Source organism: Meriones unguiculatus, chromosome 3, assembly GCF_030254825.1.
Source record: "Meriones unguiculatus strain TT.TT164.6M chromosome 3, Bangor_MerUng_6.1, whole genome shotgun sequence".
Lineage (NCBI taxonomy): Eukaryota > Metazoa > Chordata > Mammalia > Rodentia > Muridae > Meriones > Meriones unguiculatus.
The window spans coordinates 13,546,139-13,570,630 of record NC_083351.1 but is presented as its reverse complement, the minus strand read 5'-3'; the positions used below and the strand labels follow the sequence as shown (position 1 = coordinate 13,570,630).

Below are 24,492 nucleotides of genomic sequence, written 5' to 3'. Positions count from 1 at the left end.
GATTCAGGCGTGCACCACCGCTCCCGGCTTAAGCTGGACTAATGCCTCACCCCCCCCCCCCCCCATCTAGGGTGAGTAGACATTTCTGTTCATCTCTCTAGAAAATATATCACAATATCCTATTCCACGATTTATTTCTTCCAGGTTGTTTCCTGGGATTTCCCAATTAAACCATATATGTGCCCATGGTTTATCTTTATCTCAGGCTCTGCTTCCAGGGAACCAACAGTGACCAACTTTTCCCTATTTGACCACAACTGTCTCAGTTTTAAAACACCCTGATGACCTTTCAGTCCCAGGCAAACCAAAACCATTGGTCACCTTCAGAGGAACTCTCACCAAGAAAGGTACAAGGTGTCCCTGTCTTGCTAGTCTGGGATCTGAGAACAAAAGCAGCAGACACAAGGATAATCTTGTCACATGGGCAGTTTTTATGAGCCGAAAGCCTGTAGGAGGACAGGAGCCACCATGGCAAAGAAGCCATTCCTTGGAAAATAGACACACACACACAGTTCTAGCGTAGGCATGGCTAAGTGGTGGAATCAGACAGCGGGCCCCTAGGACTTCTGCAACATCAGTGTAACCAGCTACTCCAGGCAAGAAGCAGGAAGCGTCCCAGGCACTTGGGGTCACTGGGGTGAGCGGGGAGGGAGGGGGAATAATACAACACAGCATGTGATAGGCACTTGAGGCTCTGGCAGGGACAAGCACCGGCCATGCCACTTAAGCCAAAGCCACCTGAGCAAATAGTTGAAGCTATCCCACAGGTCACCACACGAACGCACGCGCTTTGCCTTAGAAGCGGCTGTAATCCCAGGACAGTTGGCCCAGAGTCTGGGAGAATTGCAGCGCCAACAGGAGACATCTCACACGGGCATTGTCACCTGGGGAGGCAGTGCTGGGATGAGGCTGGTGGAGTCACTAGGCCAGATCAGTGGTGGACACAGGGGTCAGGGCCCTCTCCAGCAGGGAACTGTACAATTGGCTGGGCATGGTTACCGAGCCCCTGACCTGGGGACAGATCTTTGTGGATCAGGTTACCCAACCACACAATGCCATGCATGCCCGTGCCCCAGTTATTTTCAGTGGCACAGTAGAGAGAACCATGTTAAAATGTGCCTCTTTGTCGCTGCCGCTGTCAGGGAAGAATTCAAACAAACCAACCAACCAACCTCTGCTTAGTAGCAGTGAATGCATGCCCCATGCCTCCCCTCTCCTGCTGCAGGGCACTAGGACGTAGAATGCACTTCTTCCTGGGTTACCCTGAGATATAACAGTGTGTCACAACTGGGGCACAACTTAGAACCCCAAATGACAAGTTCTGGGGTGTCAGGCAGATTCCAATCAGGAGAATGGAGTAACCACTCTCTGGGGGAGGGCCGCTGTGGCCAGATGGAGCTGGCCCTTTCCACACTATCTCCTCTTATGGGTCCCTGCCAAGGGAGAGGGCGGGGCTGTGGTTAGTAGAGGAATTTTGTCTCTCAGATAGGGTGCAGACAGGACTTAGAGGAAACCCCTAGAAGCCTCTATTGGCTAAACCACCAAGCTGGAAGGCGGCGGGCCTTGCTTTTTCACCCCTCCAGAGAACAGATGAAAATCAGCAAGAGTTGGTATTGGGAGTAGATAATCCACCAATCAGCTACAACCATGCTGGCTCAGGTCACGGGGGACACTCACTTGCCTTCAGGCAGGGAGAGGATGGATTGGAAACCAAGGCCACATATTTACCAGTGCAGTGTGGGCTAAGTTACTGAGGCCAAGCTTCCCTGGGCTCCAGAGCTAGGCTGGGCCTTAGAGACAGGGCCTGCCTGTGTCAGGAGATAGACCCATAGGGCATCCTGTTGCAGGTACTCCCCTGCTCCACCAGGAAGCAGAACCCATGGTGGCACTCCTCTCTGGTTATCACTGTGGCCAGCTGTCCTCACACAATCAAGAATTTCTGAGCACTCAGGAGATCTATAGATTAGTGTAAGCCAAGCTCAGACCGTGCTAGGCTCAGGCTATGCCCACACATGCAAGACCAGGGGGCTGGAGAATGGTCAGTCAAGATAAACCCAGCCCTGGACCATTGAGTGCCAGAGGGAGCCATGGACACTCTTCCAGTACCCCTTGCCAAACTCTAAAGGGACAGGGACATCGTGCTCACGGGGGCACTTCACATGCCTTCCATACAGCAAGCACTCCATAAAGGCTGTTTAGATGTTAGTGGCAACTTAGGGAAATGCCCAAAGACCAGCATTTTTTTTAACCAGGCGTCTTTGGAAGAGCTGCATGCTGGGTGACCTCCTTGGGAACTGGTGGTGCTGTTAACCGATTAGCATCCTGACCTGCTTTGTTGTCTGTTTTCTGGGGGTTTCCCCAGCATGTTTGCCATACAGAAGTTCCTTGTGGATGAGCAACAGGCTTGGAAGTACACATCTCATAGAATCCTAGCATTCTACAAAAAAAATAAATAAATAAATAAAAGAGGGCCTTGGAGGAAGACAGCCAGTTGCCAGAAGCCACACAGCCCACTGGCGGCTGGGTTGGGACCAACCCATAGCTCCTCAATTCTTGGCCCAGGTTTTGACCACTGAAGGCCATGTTGAGGCTGACTGGGCAGTCCCACTGGACGTTTCTTCACACAGTGAGGACTTTGGTGTCCCTTTGACATGACCTTGAAAGCAAAGCTGGTTTAACAAACTAAACGAGTTCAAGTTCATCTAGCTCGCAGGGACAGCAGTATGCCCCTTTGAGATCTTTGTGCCACTCTGGTCTCTCAGCATGCACCCACTCTCTATGACTCTTATCTTTTCCTTAAGGCCCAACCCTTTGGTCATCTACTTGGTGAGGCAGGTAGTGGGTTACTGAGGCACAAGTCATCCCAGTACCGCCGAAGCAGTTTTTACAAACATGTCTTGTCTGGAAACTTCCTTCGCCAGTCCTTGGGTTATTGAAAACCAAGGGATTTGTTTCTTGGTACTGCGGTGCTGGGAGGGTGAGTTCAGGGCTATAGGGACCAGCATCTCTGTATACACCAAACACACTGCTGAGCTCTGGCAGCTGGTGCGTGGGCAGATCTTTCTAGGCATCTCATAGTGCTAACTCCACTGCCCCGAGCCATGGACACCGTCCTCTCCAGGTCCTGAGGCTCTGGGATTAAGCTCATGGGCTCACTAGACAGTGCAGCTTGCTCATTGCTAGAGGAAGAGAGGGGCCTGGGGTGCACACACAACATGTTCAAAGTCACACAGAGGGAGAGCAAATCCCTGTTTACCAAGAGGGAATCCGGGGAATGTCAGAAGGAAACTCACTAGCTCTAGAGTGCCGGGAGAAGGGAAGTCCCTCACTGTCCGAGGGAGCATCAAGACTGAGACCCAGGTCCACACGTTCTGACTCCCAGCCTGACCATTTTTCCACCCACGATGACCAGGCAGTGGGCACTACCCTTGCGGTCCTGGGAAAGCTAGAGCTGCTAAGTAAGGAAAGTGGTGGGAGTTTTGAGGAAGCAGGGGAGTTAACTTTCTCCTTGTATCTCCTTGGGACCTTGGGTGAGGCGGTTTCTCTCCAGACTGTGAATTAAAAGCACAAGAGACCCGTGAAGTAGGGAAGAGACTTTGCCTCTTCAAAAGGGGACCCTCTGGGAAGATACAGCAGTGTAGCTGGACATGACAGGGCATGAGGGCAAGGAGCAGAGCACCCAAATCCTGTTGGGCCTGCCTCTCCTCCTTTCACTTAGCAGGTGTTCTGTGGAAGCATCCCCTCCCCCCAACTCTAGCTGCTAATATAGACTGCATATCCTTTAGAATCTTTATGGGGCCCTGTCCTAGCTCAGTGCCCATAAGACCCTTGTGGGTTGGTTTAATCAAGATTTGTCTCACCAGAAAGAAATTGTTGGGAGGATTTCCTATCAGGGCCTTGGTGACTACTTTTGGAGACAAACATCAGAAACTAAGACCTAGGACTAAGGGTTTTACGAGGTCCACAGCTTCTGTCTAGGGTCCTTGGGGAGATCTAGGCACACTTCTGGGCAAGTGTGAGGGGAAGGCTTAAGGCCTAGACAGTCTGACACCAGTCCAGGGGTATCACATGATGCTCCTGGACTGGGGGATGCCCCCCACCAGCTCCTGCTTTGAAGTTTCGAGATCCTTTTATTCCTTTCCATCTACAGACACAATGCAGCCAAGCCTATTTTTTTTTTTTTTTCTACAGAGAAGTTTTCTCTCTGCAGGTCATTGCTAGAGACTCCACTATCCCAGAATGCAATGCACACGGAGGTGCTGTTCTAGCCCCTCAGTACAAATGGAGGGAGTCACTTGTGTAAGTTATTTAAGTCTGGTCTCTTTGCTGGCTCCGGTGAGCTTGCCTATCCTAGAAACTAGTTCTGCAGGCCACAGCTACAAGGCTGGAAGGGAGTCTTTCTCCCATGGTCCTCCCTACATCTTCTTAGACAGGAAGCCAAACTTCATACCACAGATGCAGTGCTCAACTACTAGGAGGAATCCCTTGCAAAGCCTTGGGAAGGATGGTTCTCTGTTTGGCTTGCTAGTGGGAGATAAAGCCCCTGGACTGTTACCAGGAAGATTCAAGCCTATGCCACAATGCAACTGACAGAGGAGGTCTCTCAGTACCCGGAGGAAGCTTCTGGGTCTGTCTTTGACAGGTTTTCTTATGGACTCCTCCCCCCCCTTTTTTTTTTTACTGGACTTGAACATTGCTCTCTCTAGTGCATGCCAACATTGCTCTCCAGGGAAACTCCTCTCTTCTCTCCTCTCTCTCTCTCTCTGTGTGCACACATGCGTGTTCATTTCTCTTGCCATGCCCCAGCAGCAGCAAATCCTGCAGCTGCTTGAAGGTCTGAATGGAAAGGAAGTTTAGGTCCATTTGAAAATCTATCTCACCTTCTTGTTTTGTAGATGGGGAAACTGAGGCCCTGATGGGGCAGTCACTGATCTATAAAGTTGGTAGGTGGTAGCAAGGTTGGGATTGAATTCAGGCCTACCCACTGCCAGTCCAAGGCTCTTTCTAACAAGACTATATTGAATACAGCTTTCAAAAAGTTCCCCTATCAATGCAAACAGCCCATCCCTCTCCCCCTCCCTTACACATAATCGGGGTTGTAACAGAGCATATTGAATTCCAGGTTCTCATCCCAGTGTCGAAGGAGCACAAACAGCTGGCGAGCCGTGGCCTTGAGCGCGCTCGGCGTGCGGCCCTCAGGCACCTCCTGCTGCTCCAGCCACGAGCTGGCCTTGGCAGCCACCAGCTCCCACTCGATGAAGAAGTTCGCTGAGCTGTGTTCCAGCCATGCCAGGGCCACCACAGTGGCCCACAGCTTTCCTGTGTACTCCAACATCGCGTTTGGCTCCGGATCTGAGCTGCCTTCGGCTTCGGGCTCTAGGGAGCCGTTGTCACAGGGTGGGGGAGGTGATGAGCTGGTGCAGTGCTGTGGACTCTTTAAACCTTGCCGGCGGGTGGTGGGGGACATTCGGAGGCAGATGAAGGGTGAGGTCCACTTGAGTTTCTCCATGGGGATTTGGATGGCCTCGCAGAAGGCCTGGTTGAGCAGAAAGGCTCCCGAGGCCAGCTGTAGCGACAACTGCGGGCAGGGAAACATCTCAGTGAGCTTCAAGCCCATGGAGGGCCAGGCCACACAATATCCAGATACACTATGTCTGTGCGCTCGTCAACCTCTGCTCCCTCTGCCTGTCTAGGGCATTTTCAGGATACCCAAGTCAACTGGCCATGCCCTCACTGTATCTTCCAGCATCGCAGGCCAATCACTCTCTAAGGCAAATGCACTCACTATCCCGGCTCTAAACCTGCCTCACCCTATGTAGATCCTCCTGGGCCACTGGGATTGCTCAGGCATGTTCAGCAGCCTCTGCTCTGCTCACCCATGTCCCTGCACACATCCTGGTCACTCTCCAGTCCTAACAGGCTTGGCAGTCCACTGCCTGTTCTCCTCACACCTTCCCTGCCCCTCTTCCCTCTCCCATGGCTGTTTATCTGTTTTGTACTCAAAGGGACCTCCATCCACAAAGCCTGGATTGCACGTTCTCTGAAATCCCACCCAGATCAATTTCCCATTTACTCAGATTTCTAACTCTAGTGTGTGATTTATAAAGCCTTGCACCATTGGCCCCATTTTTCCTGCACTCTCACACCTCAGGTCCTTTCTCCAGACGCCAAGCTGTCTCCCCTCTAGGCTTTTGGCCATGACTCCTCAAGATTTAGTTCTTGGAGTCATACTCCATCCTGTCAGCATCCCTACCTCAGGCCTTGGGGTCATACTATCAAAGCAAACCTTCCCTCTCCCTGCTCCCAAGGGGTGGGGTTGCCAGGTTCCTTCACTGGCTTAATCTCTAGTTCAAGGTCTTCTCCTCAGGGTCTGCATTGAGCCCGACTCAGCTAACACTGGCAAGTGATTACGTAAGTGCCCCGCTGCCCTGGCTATCTAGAGATTCCAAATGACCCCAAACATGCCCCTGGGTGTGTGGGGATGGAGCTATGAGGTGATGTTCCCAACCCGCACCTCTCTTTCATGTACCCATGAGCCCTAAGCTCAAGAACCCCCAGATGCAGCAAGACATGGCTGCCTTGTGTTATTGACTGAGCAGCAGCCTGCAGTGGAGGCTTCTCTCCTCACTGTAGTATGCTGGGCCCCCTACAGAGCCACTTTTGAAGCCAAGGCATGTCCTTGGTATGCAACTTTGACTTAAGCTGTGAGTCATTTCAAGGCTTATTTTTATGTACTGAAAACAGACATGTGGATGTTTTAGGACGTTGCAAAAGTCCTACAAAAATGTAAGGCAAGGATTGCAGAGAGCAGAGCAGTCTCTTGACGGTGGCGCTGGCTAATACCTGTACCCCAAGCTGGGACTCCTGGCCCCTCTTCCTGGGTGGGGATGTCTAGGAAGCTCAGGAGTGTTTTGGATAGGAACTCTGAGAAAAGAGCTCCTTCTGTGTGACCACCGGAAGGCATGGACAGGGGCTGAGCTGGGTGGGAGGGGCTCTGAGTTCTGGAGCTCACCAGTGGTAGGTAGTCAGAGCTCTGGCTGCCCAGGATTGGCTCTGAAGCCTTGGCCAGCGATTTGCTGAAGAAGCCTTTGGCAGCTCGGCTCAGTAGCTTGGACTTGTTGAGACTCAACCTGTGTAGAGAGAAACAGGTTCTCTGGTCATCCCAGCCCTCTAGCGTCTTGCCCAGGAGCCACCAAAAGGCAGGGCCAGAGGAACCCAACAGACGGTCTCCTCCAACCTCCTCACTTGACAGCCAGGGAAACTGAGGCCCGGAGAAAGGGGGAGGTGGCCACCCCTAACTAATCTGTTAGCAGCAATAGGGCAACGGCCAGATAAGTGTTTTCCTATGGCTGTCTATGGACACCATGCCCTTCCAAGTCCAGTGATGGAAAGACTCCTAAGATAGTTTGACAGTTCACAGTGTCAACCTGACAGGATCTAGAAGCAACGAAGAGACAACTCTCTGGGCTAATTGATGAGGGACAACCCACCCTGGATGGAAGCAGCTCCATTCCATGGACTGGAGTCCTGGACTGAATTGAAAGGAGAAAGCGAGCTGAGCTCTGGCATCCACCTCTCTCTGCTTCCTGACTGTGGATGCCATGTGACCAGCTGCCTCACGCTCCTGCCGCCATGCCTTCCCCGCCATGATGGACAAAAGACAAAGACAAAGGTATCTACTTATTGGCCTTCCCATGGGTATTTATGTTTAAAGAGACCTTGGAAATGGTGGGGGATATTTAGGCAGCTTGAGACCTGGCACACTGTGGTATCTTAAGGTGACAGGGCTTTTAGCATCCTTGAGGTGAGGCTGTCTATGCCTTTGACACCAGCAAAAGGAGAGAAAGCGTCATGTTCTCAGGGGAAATTCCACTTACTTGGATCCAAACATAGCCTCGGAGGTCTTCATGGAGGCCAGAGCACTACTGGATAAGTTGTGAGGGGGACCTGGAGAGCCACAGAATGATATACTGAGACTTGATAGGGGGGCTGTCCACTGAGTCACCTCCCAGCTGGGCGAACAGGTTTTGAGTGGAATGGAAGCTTGACTTTGAATAGATGGTGCCAGGGTGTGAATTGATTGATAAACAAGGGACAAGGGAGACATAGGTAGGGGCAGGGACAGTGGGTGAGGGTGACATAGGTAAGGGGCAGGTGAGCCTAGGTACTTGCAGGTAGCCCCTGGCAACTTCTGGGAGGTGACTGAAGGGCTGTGACAGTTCCACACCAACCACCTTGTTTCCCAGATCAAATACGGAGTTAACAGACTCTGCTAGAGGGTGGCATGGTGGGTGTGATGGAAGCAGGGGTCCCCAACTCTAGGCCCAAGTCTATAACAAACTTGCTAGGTGGCCTTTGGAGAATTGTTCCCTCTTTCAAGCCTCCTTCTTCCTCTTTAAACTCGGGGACAGTCCTCTCCACCTCTCGCTGACTGTTCCGAGGCCTCAGCGAAGGAAGGTCTGGGCACTCCGCTGGTGCTGAGACATCTCCCTGTCCCTGGTACCCCTCACGTTCCACCATCAGAATGAAAGAGTCAGCCCCAGCTGCCTGCTTACCGTCCGCAGCTGTGTGCTTCTCACGGCCAGGGGACAGGGTTTTACTGAAGGTTGAAGCAGAGTTTTCCTTGAGGGCTGCAACAGAGGACGCCAGTGGGGCCTGAGCACCCCTACCCTTCCCTTCTTCCTACCAGTCTGGGAACACCCCTACTCACTAGATGGTGGGCCCTTGGCAAAGTTACTTTATCAGTTTACATTGTAAATTGGAGCTAAAGAGACCTGTCTTACAGTCATTGGAAGGAGTCAGTTAACGCTCAGCGCTTCATCAGGTATTTGTCAAGTACTCTTGTGAAACCTCGAACCACAGACCCCACAGGGAATCTGGGGCAGATGAGGAGAGTGCATTGGGATGGGAGTCAGGGTCTGGGCGTGGCAGTCATCTCCTCCCCAGGTCTGTGCCTGCTGAGATGATCATTCCAGGTTTTCAGAAGGCACCAGTCCCTAGCCCTAGCTCATTAGAAGGCTTTGGGCCTCACTTTCCCTGTCTGTAAAACAGACATGATATTCATGGTCCACACCTGTGCTTGTTGGTGGTTTGAATGCAAGTGTCCTCATAGGCTCATGGATCCCCAGTTGGGAGGACAGTTTAGGGGAGATTTTGGAACCTTTAGGAGTCAAGTCTAACTGGAGGAACTATGTCAGTGGAGGTGGTCCTTGAGGCTTTAAATTCTCACCCCACTTCCCATTCTCTTTCTGCTCCTGTATGTGGATGAAGATGTGAGAAGCCAGCTTCCTGCTCTCGCCACCATCCTGCCTGCCCTTTCCCCTGCTCTCATCACCAGGATGGACTCCCCCTCTGGAACCATCAGGCACAAATGAATCCTTTCCTTTCTAAGTTGTTATTCTTGGGGTATGTTATCGCAGTGACAAAGGTATAACCAATGCAATGCCACACCACCATGATTATTGGGACTGACATCTAGAAGTATCCTGGGGGACAATCTGACGTAAGGGAGGATCTAAATTACAGAAAAGAGGCTCAAGCACAAACACATTCAGCAAAGCTTCTCTCCCCCAAATGAGACAGGGCTCATTGCCACAGCATTCAGAATGAGGATGAACTAGAGGCAGAGGGACTAAATGGCTGAGCAACCAGGAAGTAAGCACAGCATCACTTAACCTCACAGTTCACAGCCAGATACTGAGTCTAAGCCTTGATTCCATCACACACTGGCTGGGTGACCTTGGGTGAGTCGCTTAACATCTCTGTTGCCCACTTTCCTCCTTTCTTTGCCGAGGAGCAGAAAGTCTCTTAGGAAGCGTGTGAGGGGTTCAGAGTGGTGAGGAGGAAGCTGAGCACAAGGCCATCTCTCAGCACGGGCCCTGGCAGCTTTTGGTAAGGAATTCGGAGAACTACAGGAAGAGCTGTGGAGCTAAAGATGTGAACCTTGAACAAAGCATGACGGAAAGAAAGGGGCTCTTAATCTAAATGGAAGCTACAGCCTGCCAAGGGCTGCAGAGAAGGAATTTTCCCCGAAGCTCAATGACTGGGCTCTGCAGGTCCCATAATACAAAGAGACCAAGACATTGATTGTTCTTCATTCTGAAGAGTGTCACTGGGAATCCTTTCCTCTCCTTTGAGGATGCATTCTTACAGAGTGGGTGGCTGATGAGGGTCAGGGTGTGGCCTCTGACATCCCCCCAGGTTCAGTGGAGAGCGGGGTGTCCCCATTGGGTACAGAGGGTTGCAAGGGCTTAGGATGAGAACAGGCTATCTGGAGAGCCAGAAAGACAGGCATCAATGAAAGATGCAGAGCGGCCAGCCTGTCAATCAGCTCAAGGTCACACAAAGGTCATGTCACAGCTGTCTGAGCACCAGGCAATCAGATCAAGGCTGAAAGGGAGGTTGCTGGGAACCTAGAAAGCAGGAGATGGTGGGACCCAGGCAGCTGGGATGTCTTCCTTGGTTATCACTTTCTCTTGCTCATTCGGTTCCCAGAACTTGGTGTCTGGGAGAAGCCAGAGGCTGGAGGGAAGGCATCTGAGGATGCTTTGCAGGAAGGCCAGGCAGAGAGGCCCTGCCTGTTCTCTGTTTCCTGCCTTTGTACAAAAGAGTTATACCAGCCCCTTTGGTGCCTATGGTAGTCCACCAGAACCTGAGAGACGTGGCCTTTCCCTCCCCTTGCTTAAGGGTCTAAGACTGCAGACTCAGAGAGTCTGGCCCCTTAGGCCTCAGACGCAGGGTGCCTGAACTTTCTGAGCCACTTACCCAGGCTCTGGAATTTGCTGTCTCCTGCGGCCGAGGAGTGTTCTCTGAGCATGGCCTGGGACCGTGCAGAGCCTGCAGAGGAGCGCTTCCACTGCCGGGTCAGGTTCCGGAAGCTGACCATTCGTAGCATGCCACCTTTGTGGAGGACAAGGAAGGACAACGGATCAGATGGGTGTGAACCTGTTGCTTTCTGCCCTTTCCCCAATGCTGTCAGCAATGAAGGGATGTCCCTTCTGTCTTTCAACTAACCCAAGAGAGGCAAGCCTGGCATAACAAGACTATGAACTGAGTTTGAGCTCTGGCCCCATCCCTCACTAAGATGTGAACCCCTCTGAGCCTCAGTTTCCCTCTCTGTAGAATGGGGATAACAGTCTTTGCCTTAGCAGGTAAATATAACTGCTGACATACTGTGAAATGTCCCACGTCCCGGCCCCCTCCTCATACACAAGTCCTTAAAGCCCCGGGCATTGCCAATAGCAGGTGGAGAGGTAAAGCCAACTCCCCAAAGTATGTTTAGGGGGCCTCATTCTCAGAGGACACGAGTTTATGGGTCATTCCTTAAAAACAAGAGTTGTGTTGCTGGGCAGATGGCTCGGTCAGTGAAGCCTCGAAGGACTTGAGTTTGAGTCTCAAGTCCTTAGAAAGAGCTTGGTGTGGTGGTACGTGCTTTTAATCCCAGTGCTGGGGAGGCCGAGGCAGGAGGATGCCTGGGACTCTGTCCAGCCAGCCAGCTAGCCCACGCTCTGAGCTTCCAGTCATTGAGGCTGTCTCAACAACACCTGAGGTTGACCTCTGGCCTCCGTGTGTGGCCACACACAAATGTATGTGCACACACACACACACACACAAACACACACACACACACACACATGCACCCATGTGGTCACACACCTACAAATCCACAAATGAAAACAAAGTAACAGTCTCACTGGGAAGGCACTTGGAAAAGCTGTAGCCCACAGTCCATTCTCCTGGCCTCTCGATGTGAACCAGAACTTTAAGGGCTCTGAGACCTTCTGCAGCAGGGAAAGAGTTCAGCTGCATTTAACCCAAGGTCCTTGCACTTCCTGACTTGAGATTTTCTTTCTTTTTTTTTTTTTTTACACTAGACAGCTATTTACAGGCTAAGAAATGTGGGATTTGTTTCCTAGCACACATATGGGAAGGCTGGACTAGACCACAGGGGCTTTAGGATTTGGAGTAAGAAGCACCCTGGGTCCTTGCAGCCACATGGTGGGGGGGGGTGCTTCTCGGAAACAGGAGCAAGACGACAGCAAGGTCACAGTCGGTCTCTGGTCTGAGCTGGAAATGGCATGTGGAAATGGGATGAGAAGGGTAAAGGAGGGTGTTCTCAAGTTGTGGGTTGTGACCTCTTTGGGGTCAAATACTCCTTTCACAGGAGTCACGTATCAGATACCTTGTGTATCAGAAACACTATGATTCATAACTCTAGTGAAATTACAGTTACAAAGTGGCAAGGAAAATGCCTTTCTGGTTGGGTTCACCACACCACGTGGGAACTGTATTAAAGAGCCACAGCACTGGGAAGGCTGAGGACCACTATCCTACTCAGATACCCACAGACCTCGCAGACATACACATGGCCGTCACAGATGACACACACGAACACAGGCACTGTACACCTACGGCTGCACATACAGCTTGCCACTGGGCACACGTGGAGGTCAGAGAACAACCCTCAAAAGTTGGTTCTCTCTTAAACCTAGTGGCTTCCAGGGGTCAAACTTAGCTCCCCAGGCTCGGCAGCAGGTGCCTTTACCTGGTGTACCATCTTGCCGACCCCAGGTCACAACAAATATAAAGACAGTATGGAGGAGTGGGGGAGAATGCAGGCTTTGGACCAGGCCATTGGCATTCAAAGCTTAGCTCCTCCAGTCCTGCTGTGTGACCTCAGGCCATGTCACTAATGGGGCCATAATGGAGTTATTTTGCAGAACTGTTTCGAGGGTTAGACAATCTAAAATATGCTTTAAGGATGAGGATTGAGTGTGAAAACAAAGAACAAGTCAGCCTTAGCGATTGATCCCAGGGCCTCCCACACACCGGGCAAGCTATATCCCTGGCTCTCTTTTTGACTTCTTATTCTGAGACAAGGTCTTGCTTAGTTGCCCAGAGTAAGTAGCCTTGAAAACTGTGTGTGTGGCCCAGGTAGCCCTGGAACTGCAACCTTTCTGCCTCCATCTTCTGAGTAGCCAGGATGACAGGTCTGTGCCACCAGGGTGGGCCTGATGGGTGAAGGGATATCCCCACAGTGGAATACGCTGTATCATCAAAAAGAACATTTAAGCGTCCCTTCAGGGATGGATGATTTTTCACATCCACAATTTGAAAAAACAGAGTATGTGTCAGTGTGTTCTAGCTGAGGTCACCTTTTCTGTGTCTCTTGATTCCCCTCCACGTAGACACCCATCAAGGGCTTTCACGGCAGGGCTGTTCAAGCTCTCCTTCCTGGGTGACTGTTACTCTGACCCATCTGTACCTAGTGTGTGTCATTCTAGACTCTCTCCAAGGAGCTTGCATCATTCATTGTCCCTCCTGAGGAAGACCAAATCCCGTAAAGGCGGTTTGCTCTTCTCCCCCTGAGCGGCTGAGCCACCTGCTGGGAGCCATTTTTTTTCCTGCTTTTGCTTCACCCGCCTTGCACCCCTGTCTGCAGGGCTGAGGCGCTCCACCCCGGCACGCACACATCTTACCAGAGTTGGGGTACTTCACCACGGTGGGCAGGTACCGCCGCTTGCTTATGTCCACAGGCACGAAGACTGTGTATTTGCTGATCACATTGCAGGCCTTGCTGGTGTGCACGGCGTTCACCTGGTATCGACGGTTGGAGCCTGTAGGAGGAAGAGCCGGGGCTCACTGTCTGGGATCAGGAAGTCCTGCTTGTGTGGAGACTCTGGAAGCTAGAAGGAAAGCTTGACCAGCAGACTCTGTGCTGGGGATCACCTAGGTCTTGAAATCAATGGCGTGCCAAAGGACCAATTAAACACATCAAGACAACAAAAACAAAACAACAAAAAACCCCAAACCTTATCATTTCATAAGATAGAGGACATTTTAATGTAAAAAAATTACGTCATTATCTTAGAAGAAAAGGTAACTAATTCCTTTAAATAACTTGCGTTATTTAAAAGGTGTTCTGTGTTGTCTGTATTTTATATTCAAATTTCACAGATTTCCAATGGGAACCTTGTTACAGGGCTTTATGGGTTCTGGACTGGTGGGATCTGCTGCTCTGCTGTGGAGATTGAAAAGCAGTGGCCCGGCAGATGGTTCCGTGGACAAGAGTGCTTGCTAAGGGAGCATGAAGTTTGTGTTCCCAGCATACAAGTAAAAAGCTGGGTGTGGCCATGGCCACCTGTAATCCAGTGCAGGGGATGTGGAGGTTGGGGATAGGGCAAGGAGACAGGAGGATCCCTGGGGCTTTCTGGCCAGCCACCTAGCCAAAAAATCCCAAGCATCAGGCTTGGTGAAAGACTCTTGTCTGAAGGGAAGAAAGTGAAGAATGATAGAGAGACTCACCCAGCATACTCCTCTGGGGTCTGGATACACCCTTCCACCTCCATAATCCCCACTGCTTACCCAAAACACACGGATGACAGACAGACAGACAGACACAGAGACACAGACACAATCTCTCTCTCCCTCCTCTCTGTCTCTGTCTCTCTCTGTCTCTCTCTCTGAGCTTGAAAACCAGAGAAAAGGAGTCAGTGCAAGGTCACACAGTAAGTGTGTGACCTTCTGTCAAATAGTGATCCTTCTTTATGGCTCGATGCCTTCTGAGGGATGCTCAAGAAGCCAGGGAGTAGGGGAGTATTCATGGGGAGAAAAGAGTATCATTATCATGCATTACCCCAAAATACAAATTAAAAATAAACCGCATAGTATGTAGATGAAGAATAAACTTAGAACAAAGAAATTACGTAATTCTTATTGGCCCTTATCTCTGTTCTCCAAGCGTGTTCCATGGAGATTTCATGAGTCAAGTTCTGGAGAAAGACTGCCCCAGTTCCCGAACTAAATTAGCTCAGGACCCATCCCCCTGTTATACGTGGCTTGGATGCATGTGTTTCTGAACAGGACTTAATTAATTATCTGTGTAATTGTTTGATTAATGCTGGCCTCTGTTAGGCAGTGTCAGGTGCTCCTGGGAAAAGATGGGCTTGCTTTATCCTGTGCCAACTAACCCTTGGAGGCATCTACAGGGCCAAACACCTAGCCTGGCCCCCAGCCTGGTCCCCAGCTGACTGTCGGAAGTCATTGGGGCTGATGAGAGAATGCAGGATGTGGGCTGGGACTAGGGACCCTGGGTGAACAGTTCTGCCTCAGTGGAGCTCTTACCACTGTTGGGTCTCCAGAACCACCACAGGACCCTGCAGAGACGTGCTGGATATGGGGGGGGGTGAGTGCAGGAGAGTGGGAGAGATGGAGGGGACCACAGGTTGAGGATGCAGGGGTGTGGGAGGGTGGTTACGTGTCGGAGATAGGGGAGAAAAGGTTAATAGTGGGGCCTTCAGCAGAATGGAAGCCTTCCCTTTGGGCAAGGCATGGGGTGGGGTCTCCATGAGAGAATGGGTGGATCTAGGGGGTGGAACCAGCTCTTACTTTGAGGATAGATTTTGGGGCTGTGGGAGGGCTTTTACGAAGGGCAGGGATGAACGTTTGTTAAGGGGGAGAGTGGGTTTGGCATTGGGAGGTGCTGTGAAGAGGGGTGACATACATACATACATACATACATACATACATACATACATACAAGAGGGTAGGGCACTGGGAGGCTAGGGGGAAGACCTTGAGATATGGGCAAGGCTTTGCTGAGAAATGGGGTAGATACTCAGGTGTGGGAGGGGACGCTGGGTGGAGCTGGTTGGTGTGGCTAACCTAGGGTTACTGGGACAGTTAGAGCAAGGGCTTTGAGGGCTTTGGGGTGTGGGTGGGACTTCGAAGATTAGGGAGGGTATCTCGGGAAGCAGGTTGGGCACCAGGATGCTAGAGGGCAGGCCTTGGGGTGTGGGCGGGACTTTGGAAAGGAAGGGGTGTGGCCTTGAGCAGCGGGAAGGGCGCCGCGCTGCTAAAGGGAACACCACCGCCCTGAATCCTGGTTGCTCACCCAGCTCTATTTCGTCCTCACGCACTGCCAGCTGTTCGAAGTCCCGGATGATGGCGCGGGCTGCCAGGTGGTGGAAGGTCTCATTCCACAGGTCGGCGTCCTGTATATCTCCCTTCTCCAGGGCTGGCGGCTCCAGCTCAAAGCTCACCTCCCACTGCAAGCGCTTGTTGTTGCACAGACCTTTGACCAAAGCCTTGCCCAGCACAGGGCCTGGAGTGGCGGGCCTGCAGGGACTCCCCTGCCCCTCTGACTCAGCCATGGGGTCCCAGTCTGAGGATGTTTCCGTCTCGAAGGTGGGGTGTTGATGGGGTGGCTCTATGGCTGGAGGGACAAGAAGGCTGAACCCGACGGCCAGACAGGCAGCCACCCACGAACATCTCCCTCCCCTGGGGGCAGTCATTTCTAGAAAACACGAAGGCTAGCCCCACTTGAAGAAGAAGAAGACAGCTCCTTTCTAGTGGCCTAGTGCAGCACAGGTGGCTTGGGCTTGTCTCGGAGAGGACATAGCTATCTTTCCAGGAGCCTATCCCCGAGGGGCTGGATAGATGGGTTGAGATGGTCAGGTTGAGTGGGGGAGGTGGGACCAGAGAGGTTCTCAGAGCAAGAGTTTCACAAAGACACAGAGGCAGGTGCTGGTTCTCTGTCCCTATCATCATCTGAAATTGGGCCATAGCCTTCCTGTCCCCTGGGATCTTGGACCTTGGGCACTTACCCAGGTCCTCAGAGCTTCTGCTGTCAGGGCCAGACTTTGGGCTGGAACAGGGATCCAGATCCTTCATAGAGCTAGAGGCCTGGGGCTTCTGGCCAGACAGCATCAAGAGCTGGCAGCCCTGAGGCAGTAGGGAGGGCCTGCGGGCCCCTGGGCCGTGCAGCCTGGGGCCCTGCCTCAGGTCATGGCCACTGTTGAATAAGGGCTAAGGAGGAAAGCAAAGAGCAGGGGAAGTGAGGGAGAAGGGGGGATGCAGGAGGAGGAGGAGGAGGTGGAGAGAGAGGAGTACAAGAGGAGGGGGAAGGAGGGATGGCAAGGAAGGGAAGAGGGGATGAGGATGGAAGGATGAAGAAGAGGAAGGAGGAGGAATAGGGGGAGGAGGAAGGAGAGGATGAGAAGGGAGATGAGAAGGAAGAGGATGGGAGGAGGAGGAAGGGGGAATGAGGAGGAGTGGGAGGAGGACAAGAAGAGAGGAGGGAGGGAGGGATGACAGGAAGAAGAAATAGGGAGGAGGAAAAAGAGGAGGTTAGGAAGAGGAGGAGGAATGGGAGGAAAAAGGGGAAATGAAGGAGAAGGAGGTGAAGCCCATGGTGGCTAGAGCCTCCTTCTTCTGCCCCCACCCCATCCCATCCCACCCCTCCCACCCCATCTCCAGACTGCACAGGTCTTCCCAGGACAGGTCCCTCAGGGACCCAGGGACTCATGACTTAGTCTCCGCCACCCATGAGAAACAGTAACCAGAAAAATCCCAGGCCATGGGTCAACTCCAAGGCACAGAGAACCATGTACCATGGATAATTCCAAACCTACTTTCTTTTTTGGCACACGGCTTAAAACCTTCTTTGTGTGTAGTTAAAATTACCAACCCTTTCCCTTATGTCTCCCCATATGGTATGCTTAAAAGGCCTTTCCCACCCCCCCAAAAAAATCTTCCAGAAGAGTTTTGTTATTTTTGTTTGTGTTTTTTAAGTCTTTGATTCATATGCAATTTATTTTCCTGTAAGGAGAGAGGAACCAGCTTTAACTTTGATTTTTCCAAATGCTACAGACCTTAGTGCTGTTTACTGAATACAGGGGGCTCTCTGTGGTCTATCAGTTTGCTACACTATCCTTACAGAGCTTGCATGTGTGTTTGGCTTTGTTTACAGGCTTTTCGGTCTGTTTTGATAATTTCATCTATCTGTTCTCGGCTTGTTATAAACACGCATCTGAAAGCCAAGGGGTAGATGGGAAATACCCTTGCAACATGTATGTTGGAGTTTTTTTTTTTTTTTTTTTTTTTTTTTTAAAGAAAATGCTCTTGGTATAGCTTGAGCTCCCTGGGACTTCAGAATCCTTTGAGTCCCACCCAACCACTGATTTCTGTAAAAGCACGTGTTTTTTTTTTTTTTTTTTTTTTTAATGCATTTTAGTTTCTTTACCATGTGTGTTTGTGGGTAAAGCAGTGCCATCAAGCATGTGTGGCCAGAGGACGCACACGGGAGGAGTTCCTCCACTGCATGGGACTCAGCGATTGTCATGGAGCCCCAGGCCAGGCTGATAATGACACCATAGAACGGCAGCCCAGTGCCAGGTGACCCACCCACGACTGCCATGCTGCGTAGCAGAGACTGCATGGCTGCATAGTTCTACCGTGGCGGCTCACGCTAAGACTCTAGAATCTTTACCAGCTGCTCCGGACTGCCCTCCTCCTCCTCACAACACAAACTTCACGCCCAGAAGCCAACACAGGGAACCCCCCCACTTCAAGCACAAAAAGGCATGCCATTCCCTTGCCTTCTATAGCCCATTGGCCGAAGCTGCAGGGGGCACCCCACTTACTGCCCAGCCCACTTGCCCTCTTCTGGTGTACCCAATAAACAATCATTCTTATTCTGGCCTTAAAAAGGAAAGAAAAAGTTCTCTCGCATGTAATCGGAGGGAACAGACAAAGTTAGAATAGTGGAGCCACACACCCACGAGCAGTTTGTATCAGACATACCAATAAGCTGAGCAGAAATGGTCAGAGCCATGAGTTAAGACAAGTCACGTTTTTCCGTATTCGAGGTTGGTAAATATCTAAATGAGAGGCTTGACGTGTCAGGGTCTTGAATGGACGGTAAACGGGAATGGCAGTGGTACAAACTGGGACAATGGGCTGTCTGTCACCAGCTGAAATCCACGAGCCGGGTCAGCGATCCAACTCTTACAAATTCAACCCCGTGGGAACCACAGCGTTACAAGGGTCTATGTGTGTAAGCCGTGTGTATTTGCCACAGAGTAAAATGTGGCAGCCGTGAGTATGTGTTGCGGTACTGATAATCAGAGTAAAAATCTGGAAAGTGGGGAGGTGGGTGAGGTGTGCTGTCATGGGTGTCATACCAGTACTTAGGAGGCAAGGGAAGCAGATCTCTGTGAGTAGGAAGCCTGCTTGGCGTATACACCAAGTTCTAGGCCAGCCAGGGATATACAGCGAGACCCCGACTTTAAAAAAACAACCTGGAAATGGCATCGCCATTAGTAGGGGAGAGTGAGTAGGTTATGGTATATCCATGTAATGGAGTATTACGAAACACTGAAAAGAAGGAATTCTTCATACCAGTGTGGGAAGCTATTTGAGAAAAATTTGCCGTAAATTTTAAATTGTGATAGATCTCTGTGATGGCAAAAGAACCACTTGGTGATTGCCAGCCTCCCAGGACTGTTTATCAGAAAGGGTGATTTTACTGTATATAAAACTGAATTCAAAAGGCATTAAGAGGGACATCCTGAGTTTGATCCCTTGGCCCCACATGGTGGAAGGAGAAAACTGCCTCTCAGGAGTTGCCCACATGGGTGCTGGAGCATGCATGCCCACTCGACCACCCAAACATACACAGAGGAAACAGATGAGAGCAAAATTTATTTTTAAAAGAGGATTAAGACAGTAAGTTGGAGGGCAATTTGCATAAGCGGCTATTAAAATATGCATGTGTTCTGTATACGTGTTTGCACACGGTATTTCTAGAAAGACATAGTCAGAAGAAAGTGGGCGTTGGTGTAGGAGAGGGAGGCTTTACTTGTACTTTACACCCAGCTGAACTGTTTGAAGGATTTAATTCCGAATGCTGAGCATGTATTACTTTTGTGATGGAAGAATATTAAGATAAAATGAATTTCTCGTTTCTTAGACCGCACACATGTTCTGGTAGCGGAATGAGATGAGAGGGGGAAAAAAGCTTTTACAAGGTGCAATGGGATTTTGGAAGATACCAGTAAACCTTGGGGGCCTTTCACACTGTTAAGTATATATTCGTATGTTTTGGGATATTATGCCTCCTTATAAAAGGGGTATTTTATTGTCTCTAGGCCAAGGACCTGTATATGGCTCAGGGCATGGAAAGAAAAGGAGACTGGCTACTTTTAGGGTGCCTCTGAGGAGGCAGGTGCCCAGCTACAACTCCCTGGCCTCTCCACCCATGGGAGACAGGTATTCTCTACTGACCTCACCATCACCTGCAGTGGGTCAGAGAGAAATGGACTCTGCTATGGTTTCCATGGCAACAGAGGCCTCGACATGCTAGCCTCTCACCCAACCAGAGTCTCTGGGGAATCTACACGCACACACACACACACACACACACACACACACACACAGAGAGAGAGAGAGAGAGAGAGAGAGAGAGAGAGAGAGAGAGAGAGAGGAGAGCTGGAGAGAGACAGAGTGAGGGAGAAAGCCAGGCAGGAGATGAGGAGGAGACAGAACAAGAAGGAGGGAAGAGCTAAGGAACAAGCTTGAGAGAAGAAAGGAGAGCTCAGTGGATAGAGCTGCCATTGAAGAGCATCTCCTGCAGCCAGACACTGGACTCGGACTGCATCCTGCATCCACGAATGCCTCCTCCACCTGGAGTCAGCTCCCCCTCAGTGTCTGCTGGTGGATTATGGCTCACCTATCTACATACAATTTTCCCCATTTTGTAGATGAGGCAGTTGAGGTTCAGAAATGTATGAGGAAGAGTTTACCTGACTCCACAACTAACTAACATATCTTAAGTACATCAGGGGTCCTTGGAAAAACTCAGAGGAGAGCCCTCACGGGCCTGGAGGTATGTGGCCCATATATATATATGTGGAGATTGGGAGGGATGAGAAGGTGGACAGACACACAGGAGAGCATGGAAAGGCTGCTTTGATCCACACTTTTAGGACAAATTTACACCATTTCTGTCCTGAAGAAAACGCTTAAATTGTGATGTGGTTTAGCATAGTGGCCTCCACTGGGTGGTTTTACCTCCTGACCCTGGAGACAATCTATCAAGCCCAGGACCAATCCCCATGGTGGAGCCTTGATAGCAGCAATGCTGAGGTTACGGAGGGCTGACCTAGGAGGACACTGGGGACCTTTCCTGTGGTGTCTCTGTCTCCTATTGGCCTTGGGTGACTGTCATAGAAGCTGTGGAAGGAGCAGCCGTGGAGAGAAAGCAAGGGCCCCAAGGGCAAGGGCTTCCTGGGTCAAATCCACAGACGGGCCGTGTGGTTCTGGGTAAGTCAGCTTACCTCTTTGACCAGCTTCAGTTGCCACAAGTGAGGGTGGCTGCTCTCCAATGCCCCTCCTCTCCCAGGGGCCATAAAGTCTAATGCCAAGAGTCTACATTGGTATCCTGGCCTGATAGGGAAGGGCTGTGTACAGGACTGAGCAGTGAGCTTCTGATGAGGAAGGCATCATTAGGAGTTGACAGATGAAAGTCCGGCTAAGGATAGAGGGGTGTCTTACTAAGCCAGTGACGAGCCAGTCTGAGGGATCATCAAAAGATATGCTTCAAATGAAAACTAACATTGTTAGGAGGCTGGGTGTTTGTTCATCACCAGCTGGATCTGGACTCTGCGTCCTCCCTGAGACTTGGTGGCCCCATCCTTGTTTGTTGTGTGTGAGCATAGCCCAGCCAAGCTCCTCCCAGCACCTCCCACCCTACCCTGCTTAGGTACCTGCAGATCAATCTGCCAACACTGGCTCTCCGAGCTGCTCTGATTGTCAAGTTCTTGCAGCACCTTAGCTTTTCGCAGTGGGTATCTCCTGGTGGTCCCAGTTGGGTCGCTGGCTGTGATGGCGCGTGGGCAAGCCTTGTGCCTGGAGATCTGGTTAGTGCTGTATGCTCTCCGTCGCTGGGAGACATCCAGACCTGGGCAAGGGTAGCGAGAGGGGAGCTATCAGGGTTGAGAGTAGTGGGGGAAAGAATGGGACCCTATATGCCTCCTGTTTTGAGACTCTTAAGTTTCTCCTTTCTTACAGAAATATGTGCAAAGTGCCTCATTTAGCATCCAAAGCCTTGCCAGGTCTGGCCCTGGTCTATCTTCCCAGCAACTGTTCCTTCTGTCCTCCCCACCGTGTGTGTGTGTGTGTGTGTGTGTGTGTGTGTGTGCATGCGTGCACACGCAGGTAGGACCCAAAGTTGAAGTGGGGAATCTTCCTCAATTGTTTTCTACTCAACTAATTTTAAATTGGTTCTGGGGATGCAAACTCTGGTCCTCTTGCTTTGTATGGTAAGCTCTTGATTCACTGAGACATTTCTCCAGCCCCAATCTTATCTGTCTGTCTGCTTTATCTCATGTTGAATTTATTCAACGCTATGAAATGCTGCATGGATTTGCCTGTCATCTTTATGCAGGGGCCATGCCAATCTCTTCCTTGTCCTTCTGATTTTAGTATACAAGGTTGCCGAAGCGAGGCAGTATCTCTCACTAACTGGAGCTCACCCATAAGCTAGATCAGCTTGATCAGCAGGCCCATGGCATCCTCCTGTTCCTGTCTCTCAGCACTAGTGGGTACTAGGGATCAAAAATCAGATCCTTATGCTTTCCCAACAAGCATTTACCCACGGAGCCATCTCCCCAACCCCTTTTAGAGATGTGGTGTGGTCAGAGGGAACCAGAACTGGATGAGTAGCCCCTGACAGAAGCTCTCTGTGTGCCATGCCTCCACAGCTTTACAAGTGTGTTTCTGCTACCAGGAACTTCCTCTCCCTCCCCATGGTCCTTAGACTGTCCTCAGTCATCTATGATCTTGAGCTGATATGCTTTTCTCTCCCAGAGTCCCTGTTGTGGTCTCTGTCCTTCTGCCTTATCAGAGTTAGGGTCTAAAGGGGGCTCTTAGAAGGCAGGTACCAGATGGGAGCTGTCCTAACCCCTCCACCACACACTCACTGTGCTTCTTGTCAAAGAACCAGCAAATGCCCTTTGAGAATGGCGTCAAACTCTACAAAAGCAAATATGCTGGTCAACTCTTTAACATTTAAGAACTTAGCTAATTGCTGAGGTTCTACAGTCTTTATCTTCTCTGTACAGCACACATCATCATATCTACACCCACAGCTGCTAACTGGTCCCAGAGATGGTTTCCATCAAGTGCTTAGTGCATGGTAAATGCTCAACATAAAGTAGCAATCGTTATGGCCTCCATGGACAAGGGAACACAACAGGAAGCAGAGGACCAACCATGATGGGCGAGGGAGTCTCCATCACATGAATAGGCATCTTTGGTCTGCCCTGGGTTGAAGTTCTTGGCACAGTTTGCATTGCCTGGGCCATGGCCCTCCTCCTGAGAGTGGTAGAAGACAGAGCTGTTGGATTCCTGAGCATGCAGCATGCCATACTTTCGCCTTTTGTCCTGGAGACAGGAGAGTGAAGAAGGGTGAGAGTCAAGTTAGATTCAGTAAGGACTTCCATAGGCAGAAAAGGGTGTGCAGTGGGCCTGGGGCAGAAGTCCACCTCTGAGGGTCTAGCACAGTAAGGAATAAGTACTTGCTTGTTTGTTTAGGAACTGAGGTTGATTTCTGATCAAGAGACGGTGAACATGGAGCTGGATATTGTGGCTTTCATCTGTGATCCCAGAACTCCAGAGCTGTAGTACTAGGCTAGCCTGAGCTACACAGCGAGTTCCAGGACAGCCTGGACTACAAAGTACAATTCTTTCTCAATAACACAACACAAAGCAAAAATGTGTGTGTGAGAGAGAAAGAGAGAAAATAATCTCTTCTTATGGTGATATTTAAAACATTGACTTCACTACAAATTTTTTTAGAAATGTAATTCTAAATGTCACTTTTGTCTCCTAGTAGATAAACTATGTGTCCTTTCGTTCTACTCTTCATGACATAAACACACACACACACACACACACACACACACACACACAGCACACGTTTGGAGGTCATGTTTTATCAGTATCTTGAATTTTGTACTTCAAACATCCTGCCTGCCATTCCCTTCAACATCTGGCTGCAGGATATCACACCACCTTTCCATGGGAAGCATTTGCATCATGGCTTTTTGTCTTTACCGCCATAAAATCTGCGGTCATAAATCTGCTACACTGTTGCTATACCCCAGAGGCAGCATCTCAGGATGAAGGGTCTGTGTCTTTCTAATTTCACAAGTTATTTCTAGATTGCCTTTCAGGCAAGTAGTGGCGAGTCATACTCCCAGCAACAGCGTATGAAGGTGCTGCCTACCCAACATCTGCCCGTAGCTGAAGAAAGCACGGCCGGTCTCATGGGGGAAGAAAACAGAACTTTGAAAAATGGTGCATGCAGGTAGGTGCATTTGTGTGCATGTTTGTACGTCTGTTTCACACACATGAGAATGCACGTGTGTGTGTGTGTGTGTGTGTGTGTGTGTGTGTGTGTGTGTGTAGAAGCCAGAGAGCAACCTTGGGCATTGTTCTCAGCAACATTCAGCACTGTCTTTTTGAGACAGGGTCTCTCAGTGTCCTAGAGTTTGCCTGGCCAGGAAGCCCCAGGGACGGGTCCTCTTGCCTCCACCTCCCCATCCCTGGGATGACAAGTAAGTGCCACAATGCTTCCTTGAATATGTGGCTTCTGTGGTGGAACTTGGTTCCTCAGACTTGTGAGGCAGGCACTTTATCTTGCCTGAACTA

General features: G+C 50.6%; 1 protein-coding gene and 1 long non-coding RNA gene across 3 annotated transcripts in view; one reads left to right on the top strand and one right to left on the bottom strand.

Annotated features, from left to right (window-relative positions):
* Window positions 1-417: 417 nt before the first annotated feature.
* Vwa5b1 (von Willebrand factor A domain containing 5B1) overlaps window positions 418-24,492 on the bottom strand; it is a 66,049-nt gene continuing 41,974 nt past the window's right edge. For both annotated transcript variants that reach the window (XM_060379211.1, XM_060379212.1), the window contains exons 13-22: window positions 23,052-23,223; window positions 21,546-21,739; window positions 16,605-16,806; window positions 15,893-16,213; window positions 13,479-13,616; window positions 10,765-10,899; window positions 8,556-8,630; window positions 7,878-7,947; window positions 7,013-7,130; window positions 418-5,578 (exon numbers count right to left, since the gene is read on the bottom strand). In XM_060379211.1, coding sequence (XP_060235194.1) covers window positions 5,081-5,578; window positions 7,013-7,130; window positions 7,878-7,947; window positions 8,556-8,630; window positions 10,765-10,899; window positions 13,479-13,616; window positions 15,893-16,213; window positions 16,605-16,806; window positions 21,546-21,739; window positions 23,052-23,223 — 1,923 coding nt within the window. In that variant the 3' untranslated portion in view covers window positions 418-5,080. The remainder of the gene's footprint in view (window positions 5,579-7,012; window positions 7,131-7,877; window positions 7,948-8,555; window positions 8,631-10,764; window positions 10,900-13,478; window positions 13,617-15,892; window positions 16,214-16,604; window positions 16,807-21,545; window positions 21,740-23,051; window positions 23,224-24,492) is intronic.
* Window positions 7,114-13,707, top strand: LOC132652960 (uncharacterized). The gene is made up of 3 exons (XR_009590543.1): window positions 7,114-7,672; window positions 9,271-9,405; window positions 13,571-13,707. It is a non-coding gene; the product is annotated as an uncharacterized LOC132652960 (long non-coding RNA).